The sequence below is a fragment of the Physeter macrocephalus genome, unplaced genomic scaffold, assembly GCF_002837175.3.
Source record: "Physeter macrocephalus isolate SW-GA unplaced genomic scaffold, ASM283717v5 random_539, whole genome shotgun sequence".
Lineage (NCBI taxonomy): Eukaryota > Metazoa > Chordata > Mammalia > Artiodactyla > Physeteridae > Physeter > Physeter macrocephalus.
In genome coordinates this window covers 3807-22077 of record NW_021145922.1, presented here as the reverse complement: position 1 = coordinate 22077, position 18271 = coordinate 3807, and the positions used below count along the sequence as shown (strand labels likewise).

At 55.0% G+C, this 18271-nt stretch overlaps 1 protein-coding gene across 2 annotated transcripts in view; it reads right to left on the bottom strand.

Moving 5' to 3' along the window:
* NAPA (NSF attachment protein alpha) overlaps nucleotides 1-17304 on the bottom strand; it is a 27460-nt gene extending 10156 nt beyond the window's left edge. Inside the window, exons 1-3 of one of the 2 annotated variants that reach the window (XM_028485981.2) lie at nucleotides 17058-17304; nucleotides 4869-4948; nucleotides 1546-1662 (exon numbers count right to left, since the gene is read on the bottom strand). In XM_028485981.2, coding sequence (XP_028341782.1) covers nucleotides 1546-1662; nucleotides 4869-4948; nucleotides 17058-17176 — 316 coding nt within the window. In that variant the 5' untranslated portion in view covers nucleotides 17177-17304. The remainder of the gene's footprint in view (nucleotides 1-1545; nucleotides 1663-4868; nucleotides 4949-17057) is intronic. The other variant, XM_024132453.2, reaches the window with a different exon arrangement.
* Nucleotides 17305-18271: the final 967 nt, after the last annotated feature.

Below are 18271 nucleotides of genomic sequence, written 5' to 3'. Positions count from 1 at the left end.
CCTGTGCCCCGCAACGGGAGAGGCCACGACAGTGAGAGGACGGCGTACCGCAAAAAAAAAAAAAAAAAAAAAAAAAAAAAAAAAAAAAAGCTGGGGAAGGACGCGACATGATGGTGCCAGGTGGGGCCTGTCTCCCGGAAGCACGGGGGCTTGTTTGAAGAGCAAGTGGCGCTGTGCCCGTGCCGTGAAGCCTGGCCTCAGCTCCCGCCCCAGACATCAGTCCTCCCAGTCACTCTGGAGCAGCAGCTGAACGTCCCAGATGCTAGGGCAGCATCTGCAGGTCGACCAGTTCCCCAGAGAGAAGGCAGGCTAGGGGTGGGGGCCCTCTGCGGGGGACGCACAGACTTCCCTGGGTGATTTGAGCTGAAAACAAAGCCGAGGTCACCCCGGGTCACCACCACATCCCCACGCGGCCTGCTGTGGCCCGGCGCTGCCAGCCAGGTGCACTTGGCTTTGTGCAGAGCGACGACGGCCCACCCAGCCACAAGGCCTCCCCTGGGTTCTTGCTGAACCTGAGCTCACGTGTGTGAGCCACCCGGATGCACAGGAACCACCCGTCAGGCCTGGGGACAGAGAACAGCTACCTGGTCCACACAGACGTCAAATCCTCCACTGGGAACTAGATGCCCCGACGGCGATAACGAATCTGCCACCAATTCCCCAGCGCTGGTGTGTGAACCAGTGCTCACAGATCCTTGGAGAGACCCCCGGGCACTGGTGCCAACTGCCCTCTCTTGGGAAGGATAAGCCTTTATTACAAGGTGATGCATCTCCTTTTTTTTAAAAAAAAAAAAATTAATATTCATATATTTCCCATTCTCTTATGAGTGAAGAGTGATAGTAGATGGTCATTTAAAAAAACGAGCTTGTTAAAATTAAAAGTTGGCAACCGATGTCTGGCACCATGATTAAAAAATAAAATTCCAGCTCCACGAAATCCAGAAGTCTGGTGCCCACTGGGTTGCGCTTCTACTTCAGGATGAGCCCAGGGGGCCAAAAATGGTTTCCTCACAGTGAGTCAGTCCCAACCTGGGCTTCTGTCCCCAGCACGCTCTCATTTTAAGGAACTTGTTCTCTGCGGCTACATCTCTGGCATCTGTTCTCTCTGACCCCATCCCCCCCACCAGGGGGTAGGGAAGCCAGGTTAGGATAATTTCCGCTCCTTTTTTCGGCAGCAACTCCTACCTGGCTGGTCTCTGAACCCCCTCCCACCCCCTCTCGCATGTTAATTCTGACAACAGAACAGATTTTCCTCTCTCCTTGGCATGCGGTGGGTCTGAAATGTAACTCCCACTCCCAAATGCTCCCAGGCTCCAGGAGGGGCGGGGAGCGATCAGCTGCAGGCACAGAGCAGAAGGGGAGGCGGAGGCTTGGAGCGCGATGCGAACGCCAGCCAGAAGGGAGCCAATTCTGAAGTTAGAGCGCCAGCGCCTCCAGGCCAGCCTCTTGCCTACTATCTTGGGTCGGAAACCTGAGGCCTTCTCTGGGTTGGGGCTCAGCTGGAGCTCTGGGCTGCCAGCTCCAGCGGCCCACAGAGGCCCTCACCTTGGGGGTCGGCTTTCTTGAACGCGTTGCCGGCGTCCACGAAGCAGGTGGCCGCGTCGTGCTTGCTCTGGAGCTGCAGGTGCAGCTGGGCTGCCTGGCAGAAGGCGTTTCCGGCAGCTGGAACAGAAAAGGGGGATCCCCGTCTTAGGGGGGGCTCCACGCTTTAGGTCGCTCAGACAGGGCCCGGAGAGGTGGTCGAGCTCTCCAGATGCAGAGTCCCCAAGAGAGAAAGAGCGTGGCCGGAGTGAGCCGAGGGGCAGGCCTAGACCTCGGGCCTCCTGACCCCGAAGCTGCTGCCCGCACCCCCGGCCCAGGGGAGCCTGGAAGCAGCATCCCCGGCACAGTGCCGGCTGAACCGTGGGATGGGGCTGCTCGGGGGTGCTGGGGAAGAGAGTGGCAATCAGGATGCAGCTACCCCAGACCCCCCACTGCCTCTCCCCTTCCAAGCCTGACTTCTCCCCGCACGGCCCCCAGCCCTTCCAATCTAACTCCCCGGCTCCCGTGCCTCTGTCCACATGCCGGCCCCTCGTGTGGAGTCGCGGCAGGTTGAGTGGCAAGGAGGCCTCACAAGGTCCACTCCCCCAGGGGCTTCACGTCCAGAAAGGGAAACAGGACGGAGATGCCAGGAACCTGAGAGCATGGGGACCAATGCCCATGGGTGGAGGGAGGCGGAGACCACACCTGAGGCCCAGGCTGTCCTGTACTCAGCTGCGAACTGCCACCTTCCAGGCACCCCAAGCCATCCTGTTCCCACGTCTCCGGCTCCTAATCTATCTGACTCGTGGGAGACAGCGGGACCCCTCCTCCTCAAGGGGTAGGGGCTGTGCTAACTGGGAGCTCCAATGGCCACGCCAGCTCAGTCCTGAGGCCCCTGCCCTTCATCCTCCTCCAGCTGAGTCCGAATCACAGAATTCCTGAGCTGGAAGAGGACAAGAGGGCCTGGCCCCCATCCTGTACCTTTAGAGCAGGAGCCTAGACAAAGCCACCCAAGTTTTCACTATGTATGATTTCTTTCTTGTTTTTAAGGGCTCCAAACGAGTGCAGAATTTCCAGAAAAGTAGTATCATTGGGGGAAAAGTTAAAAAAAAAAAAAAAGGCCTAAGACTTTTGTTTGACTATTTGGGGGAAGGAGGGAGGTGACAAATTTTAGGAGAGAAGCACCATCTATGCGATTGAAAAAGAAATATTCTTTCTCTAATGGTATTGTTACCTTAGGAGCGTATAAAAATACACACAGGATCTGGCTCTAGGCACAATACATGCTGTGAAAGCTTAAGTAAAAGCTCTTCTAATTTTCAGGACACCAAAAATAGTCTCAGAAAACGAGAGTCCATTTTGCCCTGTGCCTCCACATCCTGCCTTCACAGCCCTACCCCAGGGTTCATTTCCTTTGTAGTCAGAAAGTTCCCCCCTGGGTTTCAACACTGTCTTTGCTTGATATATATATATATATTTTTTGTGGTACGCGGGCCTCTCACTGTTGTGGCCTCTCCCCTTGCGGAGCACAGGCTCCGGACGCACAGCCTCAGCGGCCATGGCCCACGGGCCCAGCCGCTCCGCGGCATGTGGGATCCTCCCGGACCGGGGCACGAACCCGTGTCCCCTGCATCGGCAGGCGGACTCTCAACCACTGCGCCACCAGGGAAGCCCTGCTTGATATTCTTGATCCAATCTTGCTGATGTTTGAAGTCATGTTATGAAGTCAGCCCCCAACGGGCTCAAGCACTGGCTTTTTGAACCTCTCTTCCAGGCCTGCAGGTAGCTCCCAAACAGATCTTCGGCCCCTTGGACCTCCAGGAGCTCCTCCCTGGACTTTCCTGGCAGTCCAGTGGTTAGGACTCTGCACTTCCACTGCAGGGGGCACAGGTTCAATCCCTGGTCTGGGAACTGAGATCCCGCATACTGCACGGTGCGGCCAAAAGATTAAAAAAAGAGCCCCTTCCTGCCCACCCACCTCTCCTTGGCTGACGCCGCCCAAGCTCCAGCCTTGCCAGGGTCTGACCATACCCCTCCTGGCCAAGTCAGAAGGGCCACTCCGCCCACCAACACAGCTTGTGAGAGTCTCAGGAGGCACGTGACCCGGGATGCCCTCTTCCGGGAAGAGGCCCTTCCAGTATATTATGATACTGTCTGTGTGTGTGTATCTTGCCCCAACTGGAGTGAGAGCACACAGATGGCTGGGGACCTTGTAAGTGCTCCTGCAGTCTGCCAGTCTGTTGACTGGAGTCCTCTAAGGGTTTCCCCTCCTACTCTAGAGGGAGGGGTGCTGCTAATAGGAGTGGGAAATGGAGCTCGCAGCTGCCACTGTGCTATGCTGACTGCCCTGCGTGGGGACGGCTGATCTCCATGAACCCACAGGACAGCCCCGCAGGGTCAGGACCGTTCCTTTCCCCATTGCCGTGCTGCGGAGGAAACAGTTTTGGAGAGGCCAGGTAACCTCCCTGGGGTCACGTGGCCAGCCTGAGCTGTGACACAGATCCAAGTCGCTCTGGTTCCGAAGGTCAGGAAGCCACATGGGGCAGGTTAAGCCCTCCAGCTCCAGAGTCAGAGTTCTGGTTTCTGAATTCTGCTTCAGTCACTCACTAGTCGTGGCGTGTTGGGCAAAGGGCTGGACCAAGCCTCAGATTCCAAATCTGTGAAATGGGGATGTTAATGGTACTGACCCTCATGGTGTTGCTGTGATGATCCAGTTAAATGATGCAAGCTTGGCGCTTAGGAGAGTGCTCAATAAATGGAGCGGTGATTAATGTTATTATGGGAACCACTTGAATGATCCCCAGCCCAGAATTCAGACTCTGATGGAAGTATTAGGGAACTGCTTCCAGGGAAACCTGAGATTCTTTCATTCTTTTTTTTAGTAGAAGTATAGGTGATTTACAATATCGTGTTAGTTTCAGGTGTACAGCACACTGATTCGATTTTACGTATATATATTCTTTTTTCCGATTCTTTTCCATTATAGGTTATTACAAGATATTGAATACAGTTCCCTGTGCTATACAGTAGGCCCTTGTTGGAAATCTGAAATTCTGAATTTAAGGAGAAACCCCTCAAAGAGCTCATCAAACTACATGGGTCTATCTGAATTCAATAATCTATTTATCCTTATCCTCTAAGTTCTCATTCCAAAGCCCTGTGACCCAAGTTGTAAAATAACCCAGTGGGCTCAGAATGACCAGATGGCAGGCCAGTGGGTTTGTAAAGCTGGAGACGGCATTGGTGGGGGAGCTGCAAGGCTGAGGCCTCAGCCAGGCCTCTGGGACCGGAAGCTGAGGTGAAAGAGGAGAAAGAGCCATGGAGGCGCTCTAGCAGGGATCACATACCACTCCAGTTTTTGGCCATCTTGAACATGTTTGCTGCTCTGGCGTAGATTTCACATGCTTCCTCTATTTTGGATGAGCCTCTGGGAAAAAGGAAAGGAAAAACAGGTAAGAAAAAGATGTGATCTTGTATCAAAGAGAAAGCAAGCCAGGACTTCCCCGGGGGTCTGGCGGTTAATTAAGACTGAGCTTCCAATACAGGGGGCACCGGTTCGATCCCTGGTCAGGGAACTAAGATCCCACATGCTGCACAGTGAGGCCTCCCCAAAAAAAGGGAAAAGCAAGCCTTCTGCCCCATCGACAGTGGAGATGTGCCCTTACATCGCCACTGGATGGTGGCCCCAGCCCCAGCCCCTGCAGGTCCCCGTGAAGCCAGCTTCCCAAGTCCAGCTACAGCTCAGGCCTCTGCTCGGGCTCAAGGGAGATGGAGTCGGTGGCCCCCAGCCCCCACGCAAAGGCTGGCTAGGCCCTCGCTGGGCAGATCTGGGCTGGACCCTCATTGTGGGGGGGGGGGGCCCTTCCCGACCACCCCCAGGAGCCCTGCCTCTGACAGTCTCCTCCACTTCCTGCTCAGATGCTCGGTGCTGACCACTGGATCCCAGGCTCTCTGCAAATCCCTTTTCCCCATGAGACTGCAAAGCATTCTGGGGGAAGAGTCCATCCTTGGACACCTTGTCCTTTCCGCAATGCCCTAACCCTGTCCCTTGCACACTGCAGCTGTCCAATGAAGACGTCTCAACCCTAAAAGTGTGTTGCTGCCAATTCACGACGAGGCAGATATATGATAATACAGACATACGAAGAAATACTGTTTTAAATATGTACACCGAAAGTTCCCATTTGTGTTAAAACAAAACAGAAGTAGAGAGTGAGAACAGAAACATACATGTAAACATAGAAGATTTCTGGAGAAATACACACACAAAAAATAGTTACACTATTTTTCTCTAAGGTGGGGTCTGTAGAACTGGGTGCCAGGTGTGGGAGACAGACTCATATCCCTCGTTAGTACTGTCTGGATTTTAAAATCGTCTGCACGTTTTACCTATTCGAGAAAAAATGTATATATATATATATATTTTTTAAATATTAGCATTTACATTGGGTTCTGTGATCCAGCAATGAATTACATTCCTAGCAATTTATCCTAAGAAACTAAGCAGAGTGACTTCCCTGGTGGCGCAGTGGTTGAGAATCCGCCTGCCGATGCAGGGGACACGGGTTCGAGCCCTGGTCCCGGAAGAGCCCACATGCCGCGGAGCAGCTAAGCCCGTGCGCCGCAACTACTGAGCCTGTGCTGCGCGACAAAGAGAAGCCACTGCAATGAGAAGCCCGCGCGCAGCAACGGAGACCCAACGCAGCCAAAAATAAAAATATATAAACTAAAAAAAAAAAAAAAAAAAAAAAAAAAAGGAAGAAACTAAGCAGAGAAGCTACAAGGATGTTCAGCACAAAATTGTTTAAAATGGCAAAATAATGGGAATTCCCTGGTGGTCCAGTGGTTAGGACTCAGCGCTTTCACTGCCGGGGCCCAGGTTCAACCCAGGTTGGGGAACTAAAATCCCGCAAGCTGTGAGGCTGCCCACCGGCCCCCCCACCCCCCCCCAAAAAATAAAGCCACACAAATAAATCATCTTCACTGTCCCACCCCTCAGCCCTGTGTCAACCGGCCCTGGAACCTCGCTGACACCAGCCACAGAGGGCGAGGGCCTCCAATGTTAATTCTGGACACAGTATGGGGAGCACCCCTACCCTCTGCACTGCTGGTGCAGTAGGGCCAGCTTGCCCGTGCTTTGGATGCACAGCAGATGTTTGTTATAATCATCAAAGCAGAGCCCAGGAGCCACCCTCCCTGGAGAGCTCACTCAGCCCGTCTGGGTGGGGCCTGCAATCAAGATTTGTAACAATGGCCTCAGATGATTCAGATGATCGGGCGAGTCTGGGAGGGAAAAAGCTGACCTAGACTGACCTCTTGGGAAGCAGCCACCAGTGACTTGTCCCATGTCAGGTAACGTCGGAAGGCAATACCCCCAGGGCAGGCTGGCCCTAACCCTGTCCCTTGCACACTGCAGCTGTCCAATGAAGACGTCTCAACCCTAAAAGTGTGTTGCTGCCAATTCACGACGAGGCAGATATATGATAATACAGACATACGAAGAAATACTGTTTTAAATATGTACACCGAAAGTTCCCATTTGTGTTAAAACAAAACAGAAGTAGAGAGTGAGAACAGAAACATACATGTAAACATAGAAGATTTCTGGAGAAATACACACACAAAAAATAGTTACACTATTTTTCTCTAAGGTGGGGTCTGTAGAACTGGGTGCCAGGTGTGGGAGACAGACTCATATCCCTCGTTAGTACTGTCTGGATTTTAAAATCGTCTGCACGTTTTACCTATTCGAGAAAAAATGTATATATATATATATATTTTTTAAATATTAGCATTTACATTGGGTTCTGTGATCCAGCAATGAATTACATTCCTAGCAATTTATCCTAAGAAACTAAGCAGAGTGACTTCCCTGGTGGCGCAGTGGTTGAGAATCCGCCTGCCGATGCAGGGGACACGGGTTCGAGCCCTGGTCCCGGAAGAGCCCACATGCCGCGGAGCAGCTAAGCCCGTGCGCCGCAACTACTGAGCCTGTGCTGCGCGACAAAGAGAAGCCACTGCAATGAGAAGCCCGCGCGCAGCAACGGAGACCCAACGCAGCCAAAAATAAAAATATATAAACTAAAAAAAAAAAAAAAAAAAAAAAAAAAAGGAAGAAACTAAGCAGAGAAGCTACAAGGATGTTCAGCACAAAATTGTTTAAAATGGCAAAATAATGGGAATTCCCTGGTGGTCCAGTGGTTAGGACTCAGCGCTTTCACTGCCGGGGCCCAGGTTCAACCCAGGTTGGGGAACTAAAATCCCGCAAGCTGTGAGGCTGCCCACCGGCCCCCCCCCACCCCCCCCCAAAAAATAAAGCCACACAAATAAATCATCTTCACTGTCCCACCCCTCAGCCCTGTGTCAACCGGCCCTGGAACCTCGCTGACACCAGCCACAGAGGGCGAGGGCCTCCAATGTTAATTCTGGACACAGTATGGGGAGCACCCCTACCCTCTGCACTGCTGGTGCAGTAGGGCCAGCTTGCCCGTGCTTTGGATGCACAGCAGATGTTTGTTATAATCATCAAAGCAGAGCCCAGGAGCCACCCTCCCTGGAGAGCTCACTCAGCCCGTCTGGGTGGGGCCTGCAATCAAGATTTGTAACAATGGCCTCAGATGATTCAGATGATCGGGCGAGTCTGGGAGGGAAAAAGCTGACCTAGACTGACCTCTTGGGAAGCAGCCACCAGTGGCTTGTCCCATGTCAGGTAACGTCGGAAGGCAATACCCCCAGGGCAGGCTGGCTGGGACTGGAATCCTGGCTTCCTGAATCCAAATCGTACCAGGTAAGCTTCTTTTTTAGATGAAAAGTCTCCCCTCTGCCTTCTGGGGCTGTGCTGACACTCTGTACCCACCCTCTGCTGTCCCTGGGAAGCAGCCCTGAGGGATGTGGGGACGCACACTTGCCGCACTCACCCTGCTGGGTTCCCCCATCTTCCCACCACAGCTGCACAAGACGCCTTGGGCCTGGGGCCCCTGTTTGGAGTGACTTCCTCAGAACCCACTCCTGGCCCTGGAGAGGTGAGGAACTTTCACAAGCTTTGGGCAGAAGAGATTTCAGAAGGGTCCCTGGGGGCCAGGCTACAAAACCCCGTGGGGGATCTTCTCTGGAAGGTTCTCTGAAAGGAGCCAGGTGCATTCACAGGCCGAACCACAGATCTGCCCACCCCATGGGTCCCCTAGCGCATCCTTCCCTTCTTTGTGGGTGCGATTAAATCCTCTCCAGACCCAGAAATTCTCTGAAAAAGCTCAGGTTCCCAGAGGAGCAGAAATGGCCCGTCCCACCACGGAGAGGCCCAAAGCCGGGTGGTAACAATGAGCAGAGTCAGCCTCAGCTGGCTTGTCGCAGCTCAGTGCGACGGGGAGGACTCAGAACACAAGGCCTGTCAGCTGCTGGGCTGAAATTCTATGATCCCAGACTAAGCTGGGCCAACCCCGTGCTGGCTCACTGATTCTAACTGCGGTGGAAAAGCCAGAGGGATTAACATCTGCTCAGGCCTCCAGGCCTGCCTCCTCCTTCCCCTCAAAGCTTGGGTCCTGGCCACTCCCAGGACCAGGCGATGACAGGAGATCTCTGGAGCTCCAGCCTCTTGCTTTAGAGATGGAAGTGCAGTCATCAAAGAGGAAAGTAATATGGCTCGGGTCCCTGGCAAATCCTGAAGGAGAAGCCATTTATTCAACTGGGGAGCAAATATGTGAGCATTTATTACGTGCCAGGCACTGCAGATAACAGCAGCAAACAAAGGAGAAGGACCTGACCCTCAGTAAACAGGACATCAGCAAGACAACTGCAGAGGGACTGGGGGGCGAGGGGCTTCTTTGAATGGGCAGGTCAGGGGAAGCTGCTGTGACTATGTGAGATTTAAGCTTAGTCCCCAAAGATGACTAAGGAGCCACCCATGTGAAGTGGGAAGCACATTCCAGGCAGCAGTCACAGCACGTGCAAAGGCCCTGAGAAAGAAACAAACTTGGCCAGTTCTAGGAAGAGAAGGGGACCAGGATGGCTATGGTCCAGGGAGTGGCCGGCACTGAGGCTGGTGAGGGGGACGGGGGACCGCATGCTGGGAGCCAGGAGAAGGGTTTAGGCCTTGTAATAAGGAGCGTTCTGGCAAGGAAAGAATGGTTAGAAGGAAGAAGAGCCCGGCTCCTCTGCTCTTCCAAGCTGTCTCCCCAAGTGATAAATCTGCATGGTTTACTACAGGACTTCTCTCCTTGGTCAGGTCACTTCACATCACTTATCTAAGAGTGGCCTCCCCAACAAAACCCACAAACTCGCTGAGGGAAAGAAACCAGGCCCCCCTCGGACCCCTGCACAAGGGCCAGAGGGGCTAGCTGGCCCTGCATCTTCTGAAGAGCCCAGGTGGCAGTGCCTGTGACAGCTGACTGTCCCTCCCCCCACTGATCCCCCCAAGCTGCCTCTGCTCCGCCCTTCCCACCGGGAATAGGGGGAACTGGTTTGGGCCGGGCTGGTGCAGGGCTGTCTATAGTTACCCGACTCGGCTTTGCTCCCCCCCCCCCCGCGCCCCCCGCAAGGCGGAGGAAGCAGTCTCAGGTCTCCCAGGCACAGCCACCATCCTCCAGCGGCTGCCATATGGAGGGAAGGGTGCAGTGCCAGGCATGCACAGATAGCCCGGTGGGACCCGGGCCAGGGGGTCCGCAGGCAGAGTCTCAGCCTCCCTCCTTCCTTTCTCCATCCCCTGGGCAGTTCCCAGCTCCCAGAAACAAGCCACCCACCCAACCTGCAGTCTCCTGAGGGCCTCAGAAGGCAAGGCAGGTGGAGTAACTCCCATGTTAGGTCCCCGACACTCCCTAAACCCCTGTCCTTCTGCGGTGCCATAGACACCCACCCTCAGCCCCCTCCCGGGCCTGAAGGTCCCTGCCCTGATTCTCCGTCCGCACCCTGGGTGGGGAAGAACGGACCCAACGGCCGGTCCGGCCCCCGACCTCCTCTCCTTTGCTGTGCGTCCTCACGACTCATTACAGCGGCCTGCCAGGTGACACCTGAAGCAGCACAGAGACCCTGAGTCACCCTCTAGGTACGACCCTGCCTTACAGAGGAGGAAGCTGGGGCTCACAGTGGTGAAGAGGCTGGCCCAAGCCGATGCTGCCAGGAGGTGGCAGGGCCGGGAAACCTGCCCTGCCTCTTGCTCACCCTGTGATCCAGGAAGCTTCCTTCCCCGTGTCCGAGGGTCTTCTGGAAAAGGAGGGGGCGCACAAAGTCCCTGCCTGCTCCGGCCTCTCCTGTCGATTAAACAGCCAGCACTGCTCAGGTTTCCCTCATCTGAGGAGTAAATGCTGCTCTCAGCTAGAGCCAGCCCGAGCCGCCTCGAGGCCCAGAGGGAGTCATTAAGCCAGCCCCCCGCTGAGCCCTAGCCCACCTCACGGAGTGGCAGGCTGAAGGTACATCAGAACACAGAGAGGCCCCTGGCACCGGGAGCAGCGGCCCCCCAGCCTCGCCCCTCTCCTGACGGCACCGGGGCTGGCAGAGCCAGAGCCGCGGGGTCTCTGGGCATCTCTCGGCCTCTCCTCCTGCATCGCCCACGAGCGCTAAGCCCCTCGCTGCCCCTCTGGCTCTGCAGTGCGTCGAGCTCCCGTAAGGCCCCAGGAACAACGGAAGAATCCAGTGTTACACGCTAACTGCCCAGCTCTGAAATGCCTGGACGGGTGATGGGGAGAGAGAGTGCACTTGGGGGACGAGAGACCTGGGCTGAAGTCAGCCTCGGGCACTTTGCTAGCTGCGTGGCCTCGGGCTAGTGATCCCTGAGCCTTGGTTTCTTCATCTGTAACAGAGACAATGAGCCTGACCTGGGAGGCGGCTCGTGAGGGTCTGAAGGCGCAGTACCTGGCACACAGCACAGAGCGAGGCCCGGAGCAGGCGCTCGAACAGTTGCTATTATATGAAGGAGGAGAAATACACCCCAAGGGCTGCCGGCCACCCGGCAATGGGAATTCTAGAGTCGCTCGGGGTGGGTGGAAAAATCGAGGACCACAGTCAGGCAGGCCTGGATTCCAGTGCTGGCTCGTGGCACCCCAGCCTCTGCTTCCTCAGCTGTAAGTGGGGATAAGACGCCACAGCCGGCAGGCCTGCTGGAGGCACGAGGAACACCCCCTGGCCCCCCAGGCAGCGGCCAGGAGAGCGCCTGCCACACAGCAGGTGCTCAGCCAACAAGAGCATCACTCGCTTCAGGCTGGCGGAGAGAGCAGGTTCTGGAAATGTTCTCCTTTCGCATCTCAGTGTGGGCTTCACTGCCTTACCTCCAGATTAGCTAAGTGGCAGCCCTCCCCTGGCTTCCACAGAGCCGGGGGCCTCCCACCTACCCCACCCCCTGCATACCACGCTGATGGGGTTGGTTCCCGGGCCATCGCCCTCCTGCCCTCCTGCCCGTGAGCTCAGAGGCAGCGGCCACACCTGCCACACTGCCCAGCGGGCCTTCCCACGGTTCTTATATGGATGTCCTCTGCAACCCAACAGGATTCCTTTATCCCAGCCAGAGCGCCCAATGGTTCCTATTCTTAAAAGATGTTTCGGAAAGACCCTTGCCTCTCAGTAGCCCCACTCCAAACAGGAGTGTCGAAACCTCTGTGTGAGCAGACAGCAGGGTCCCATCCATCAAGAGGCAGAACCCTCAGACTGTGGCGAAATGACGGCCGGCTTCCTTGGAAGCCTTGTGTCCCCTCAGGAAAGCCTCCACTCTGAGCCCGGGCAAGAGAGGCTGAGTTTTAAGTCGTGGATCTTGGCAGCTGGCAGGGGACAGTGAGTCACCTCGGTGCCCAGCTCACCGGCACCCCGGGGTCCTGCGTGCTCCGCAGGTGGAGGGTGGTCTGGAAGCCGGCACTCCTCAGCCAAGGGCCCGGGGGGGTCCTGGATGGGGGACACCTACCCGGAGGACCTTGGCCGCAATCTCTGCCTCAGGAAAGACAGCCTCCAGGGCTCCCAGGGGTTGCTGGTGCCCAAGAGCAGTTCAAGCAGGAACTATGTCAACATTTGATCTGCAGGCTGTTGTTTGTGCACGGAAAGCACCCAGTTATCTCTAGTTCTCCAGCGCCTCGGGCTCAACTTCCAATCACAATACCTAATACTAATACTGTTGATAATAGTAAGCACTTAATAAGCACTGACCAGGGTCAGGCACCGTGCTCGCAGCGCTTCACGTGCATAACCTCATTCTCTCCTTAGGACAATCCTACGAAGTAGGTATTACTATGATCTTCAGTTCACAGAAGAAGCTTGCTAAACACGCTGGTATCTGAGTGGAAAGAAGTTTTTATTTTGGATTTGGGGGAAGGGGTCACGGGGAGATATTAGGGACGAGGAGAAGCACCGGGAACAGAACCCCTGTTTGGAATCTGCGCAATCCCGAAGGGGTACAGCAAGAAGTCTGGATCCATCGGGAGACAGGGAGCAGGAAGGAAGAAAAAGCGCATCTTGCATCTCCCCTCTCCTTTTCCACAACTGCATCGTCTTTGGGAAATCGCCACCTTTCTGCTTCCAGAGCAGAAGTCTGGGCTGCTCTCCCATCTCCTGAGCCCTGGCTGGGGAGCTGAGGAGGGGAGGGAAGGTACAGAAGCAGCTTGGATCTGCGAGCCGCCTGGTACAGCCTCCCTCCCAGGCTGCTGGCGCACCAAAGCCCCCTAGTGTCTGGCAGCCCAGAAACAACGAAGAGCAAAGAAGGCCTTAACATCCAAGGTGACGGGGCTGCCCCCGATCCCAGGCGGGAGCAACCCTACTTGGTCCTTTTGACATGAGCAGAGGCCTCTCAATTTGGGCTGCTGTCATCGCTGAGGTTCCTGAAAGGGGAAGGAGGAGCAAGAGGGACAAGCTGAGCCCCGACACTCCCTCCTCCAGTCCTTGGAAGCCACAAGGGGTTGTGAAACGCTGAACCCCCGCAACCCCGGCTCCAGAGGAAAGGTGTCAGGAGTGGTTCCCGCCCATGAGGCAAGTCCTCTCGGGCTGGCCCCTCCGGCAGACAGGCTCTGGTCAGGCGTGTCTCGGTCTCCGTCTGCATCCCTGTCCTGTGCGCTAGCCTTGCACCATGGCAACCGCTCTTGGAGCTGAAGGGTCTGGGATGAATACACCTGCTCTTTCTTTCAGATGTTTGGAGAAAACCGCCACGTGGGAGGGGAAGATGGGGGAATCAGAGAAAGGAAGCTCCCTAAGACGCTTAGTTAGTTTGCCAACATCCTCCCTAAACGGAGGGCCCAGAAATGGGCCCGAGCATTAAGGAGAAATTTCGTGTGGCAGCAAGAGGGCTTTGGGATCAGACGGGCCTGTGTGTGAACGCCATCTCCCCCTCACCAGAGGACTGGGCAAATATATCAACATCTCTAAGCCCCCATCTGTCCACCTCCACAGGGATGTCGTGAGGACTACACGTGAGGACGCAGGTAAAGCGCCTGGCCCAGGCTGGACTCAGACTCAGAGTGAGCACTTAATAAATGTTACCGGCTGTTATTACTGCCACTGTCGTCACTCTCCCCAACACCAACTGCTGCAGTCCTTTCTACAGGCAAACGGGAACCCTCCAGCACTGGTCCCACTATGGACTGAATGCTTGGGTCCCCCACCAAAATTCATGTGTTGAAACCTTAACCTCCAAGGTGATGGTATGAGGAGGTGGGGCCTTTGTGAGGTGATTAGGTCATGAGAGTGGAGCCCTCGTGATTGCGATTAGTGCCCTTATAAAACAGACCCCAGAGAACTAGTTCACCCCTTCCACCGGCCCTTCCACGATGTGAGAACACAGTGAAGCGGTAGCCGTCTATGAGGAAGCAGGTCCTCATCAGACACCCAATCCGTCAGCACCATATCTTGAACTTCTCAGCCTCCAGAACCGTGAGAAATAAATTTCTGTTGGTTATCAGCCACCGAGCCTACGGTATTTTGTTACAGCATCCTGAACAGGCTAAGACAGGCCCCCATTAAAATCCTCAATACTCTCCAACACCTCCTCAAATCCAAGCCCTTTGTCAGAAGACCCTCCAGGACTGGGCCTGGTTCTTGTTCAGTCTCACCCCCTTCTGCCTATTCTACCTTTATGGGCTAACACAGAACCCCCTGCATTAAACCTTCATCTGGGCCTTGCTCAAACTGTCTCCTCTGCCTGAAGCAGTGCTCCCCCACCAGAGGGTACCCCTGGAACTCCTGTTCATCCTCCCAGATGAAGGTCTCTCCTCTGGGAGCCATCCCTGTTCCCTTTAGATCTTGGTTCTCCATCATTTCGGGCAGAACCTCCCCTCACACTAGACCTCTGTTCACACAATTCCCTCTACCTAGAACACCTTCCCCAGCCCCCACTCCCTTAGCATGACCTAGGGTTCCTTGGGGCCCAGCTCACACGTCACCAGAACCTTCCTTCAGCTCATGCAACTTCCTCTCAGGTCAGGAACCTCCCACAAACGACAGAATCTAGCCCTTAGTCACATTTGACAGTTTTGCTTTACTAGTGTTTTAGCAAGCGTTCACCTTGCCTTCCCAACCAGGTGGCAGGTGTGTCAGGGTCTCACTCAGCTGCTCCCTCCAAGCACGGCCCAACAGTACGCTAACCACCAGTCCAAAGGGACCAGACACCAAGAGTCACCCAGGAAAACCATTACCGAAAACTGAGCTCTTAGCCCCACCCCAGAACACTGCACTTGAATTTCTCCCCTTGTGAAGGAAGCAGAAACACACATACCCTCTCCCCACTCTTAGCCTCTAAGATAAAACATTTCTCACTTAATCAATACAGGCCATCAGCCCCGGATGTTTCTCCACACCAGGCAATTCACAGCCAGGTTACTCAAGTTCTTTCACTAAACATTATCCACCCTCAAATAACAACGAGAGGCTCCCATCTCCCTTCCTGGGAAGAACCCTCCCCCACTTCATTTCTTACCAACCTCCTAACACCACCTCTCCCAATCCCTGGTCCTCCCCCAAGCCCCTTCCCCAGCCTTCTGGACGACTCTCCCAGCCTCAGAGCCCTCCCCAACCTCTGCCTGTCTCTGCTGCCAAGCTCCATGCAGCCCCCTCCTCACGGTTCCTCCTAACTCACTACAAACTCACCCGGCCCACTGCAGCTCTCCTCCCAGGCCGACGAGCAACACAACCCTCCCCAGTCCTCCGCGGCCTTCTTCTCCCTCCACCCGGGGCCTCAAGCCCCTCCCCTCACCCTATTAAGTCCCCATGGCCCGGAGTTCCGTTCCCAACCTCTTTCAGCTCCTCTCTCATCACACTGTTTCTCCCTGCTCTGACCCCCCGATCCCCACTTCTCCCATCAGACCCCTACCTTGATCCCCACCAGCCCTGTACAGGCTCCACACCTGTTTCCTTCCCGGAAGTAACACTGATGGTAGCTAGCACTCTCAGAGTGATAACCACATCCCAGGCTCAATTCTAAGCACTTTACTTGCATTGTTATTCAATACTAGTAACAAACACTTGAGATAGATTTCACTAAGCCCCCCTGTAACAGGGCAGTTAAACAGCTTACCCAAGGTCATGAAATGGCAGAGACCACTTCAAACCTGGGCTTTTGACACTCCTAAGCCACTAAAGTTCCTCAAAGGATGGCCATCCAAACAACTTTTACGAGCCAACGTGAACTTTATGTGAAATGTCTGCCACGCTGCAGGTGTTGGCTCTGTCTCCCAGACCCCTTTCAGCGGTATCCTGGGCACGCCGCTCATCCTACTCACAATGCCCACCCAATCCTTACTCAAGGATCACACAGCAGGCCTTCGGCCTCTTTTGGTTTTCTCATCTCCCTCATCTCTCCCTTTTATCCCTCCAGTTCCTAAATCAAGCCTCACCCCACCTTAGTCTCCGGCCTCCCAGTCCAGGCTTCTTCGGAAGCCGTAACTCCATCACCCCAGGGATTCCTCTGCTCAGATCTCACCCCGGTGTCAGTTCCCCTTACACTACTCACCCGTGACCATACTCATCCCAGACACCTCACACATCTCAGACTTGGGCTCATTACTCCCAGGATCACCTGAGCCCTGAGCCCTGAGCCTACGTTCACACAAATCCACCGCCCCAGGCCTTGGAAAGCTGAAGCCCTTGGGCAGGGGTCCTCAGTCCCAGGGACACAAGACGCCCGTCTGGGATCCTTCAAATAGGTTCTCCTAGAGCTCCAAAAGACTTCTTGACCTGGTTGCCCTCCCAGGCTCCCTGAGTCCCCGCAGGCCAGGTCCCCTTCAAGGCCCGAGACCATACTCCCTCGGCCCAGGTTCTCCTCCAGACCCTTGGCCCATCTTCAGCCTGGGTCCCCTTCCTGCCTCCAGATGGTGTCGCCTCGGCCTGGGTGGCCTCAGCCCAGGGCCCTTCTACCATCTCGGACAGACTCTCCTCAAACTATTCTGCCAATGCCACAACCCGGGCACCCTGGCCCTCGGCCGGTGTCACCTCTGCTGCCTTAGACCATGTCACGTAATCCCGCAACCCCCACCCCCGTCCTCTAGGCTCGAGGCCTTCATCTCTATCGCCGCCCCAGTCTATGGCTCCTCTGTCCTCTCAGTCTAGGTCTCGGCCGGACCCCTCGGCGCGGTTCTTACCCAAAGAGGCCCGAGAAGAAGGACTGTGAGTTCTTCACTTTGCGCTCTGCCTCGGCCAGAAGCGCCATCGCCTCTGCTTCCTTCCCGGAGTTGTCCATGGCGGCCGCAAAGGTACTCATCAAACCGCCCGACCCGGGCCCTCGGAGGACTCAGCTGCGGCCAGGCCGCGGTACACAGGTCAGGAGAGCTTAGCGGTCTGCGTTGACGTCGCACCGGCGCGCGCCTCCTGCGGCCCAAAACCACGTGATTCGCACTGGCCAACCAGCGGCCTCGTAGCGCGGCGCGCGCCCCGTCGGCCACGCCTCCGCCAGCAGCCGCACGCCGCCCCGTGACTCACGGCCTCCAATTGGCGACCCGATGCTTTAACGCATGCGTATGCATCCGCGTACGGCACCCTACTCTCTTCCTGGTGCTACCGGGACAGACCACGTGACTCCGCATAAGCCAATCGTAGTCCTCACCGCCAAGGACCCGCCTTGAGGTGCTAACTGTCTGGATCCTCCTCCACCAATCAACATCAGCCCTTGGCTCCGTCTGCACTTCCCGGCGGAATTTGGACCGTAGTCAGCTGACCATTGATCCTCACGTGACAGCTCCATGCCGGAAGACACGGCCAATCCACGCCTGGGTTTGACAGTTCCCTTGCGCAGAGTTTAGTCCCCGCCTTCGCTCTTTAACGCCTGACGTTCTCCTTCACTTGGAAAGGCTCAAGTGGTAAGACGGAAAATGGTATCCCTTTTCCTGCGCCCTCTGTCGACCTGTGCTGAAATTGGTTTGGGAAGGCCAGTGAAGTAGGCGAACATCATTTTATCGTGCTTTGCTTTCTTGCCTTTCGCAGAAATTACGGTTTTTACAAATTGAAGGTTTGTGGTAACCTTGTGTTGAGCAAGTCTGTCCAAGCTGCGCCATTTCCCAAACAGCGTCGGCTCACTTAATGTCTCACTGTCACGTTTTGGTAATTCTTGCAATACTTTAAAGTTTTTTATTACTATATTTGTTAGGGTGACCTGTGATCGGTGATCTTTGATGTTACTGTTACGACTGGCTAAAGGCTCAGATGATGGTTAGCATTTTTTAGCAGTTTTTAAAAATAATTTCATTTTTGATTTTTTTCTTTGACCCATGAGTTATTTAGAAGAGTGTTATTTAGTTTCCAAATACTTGGAAACTTTTTTCTCTTATTTCTTTTATTTATTTATTTTTGGCTGCACTGG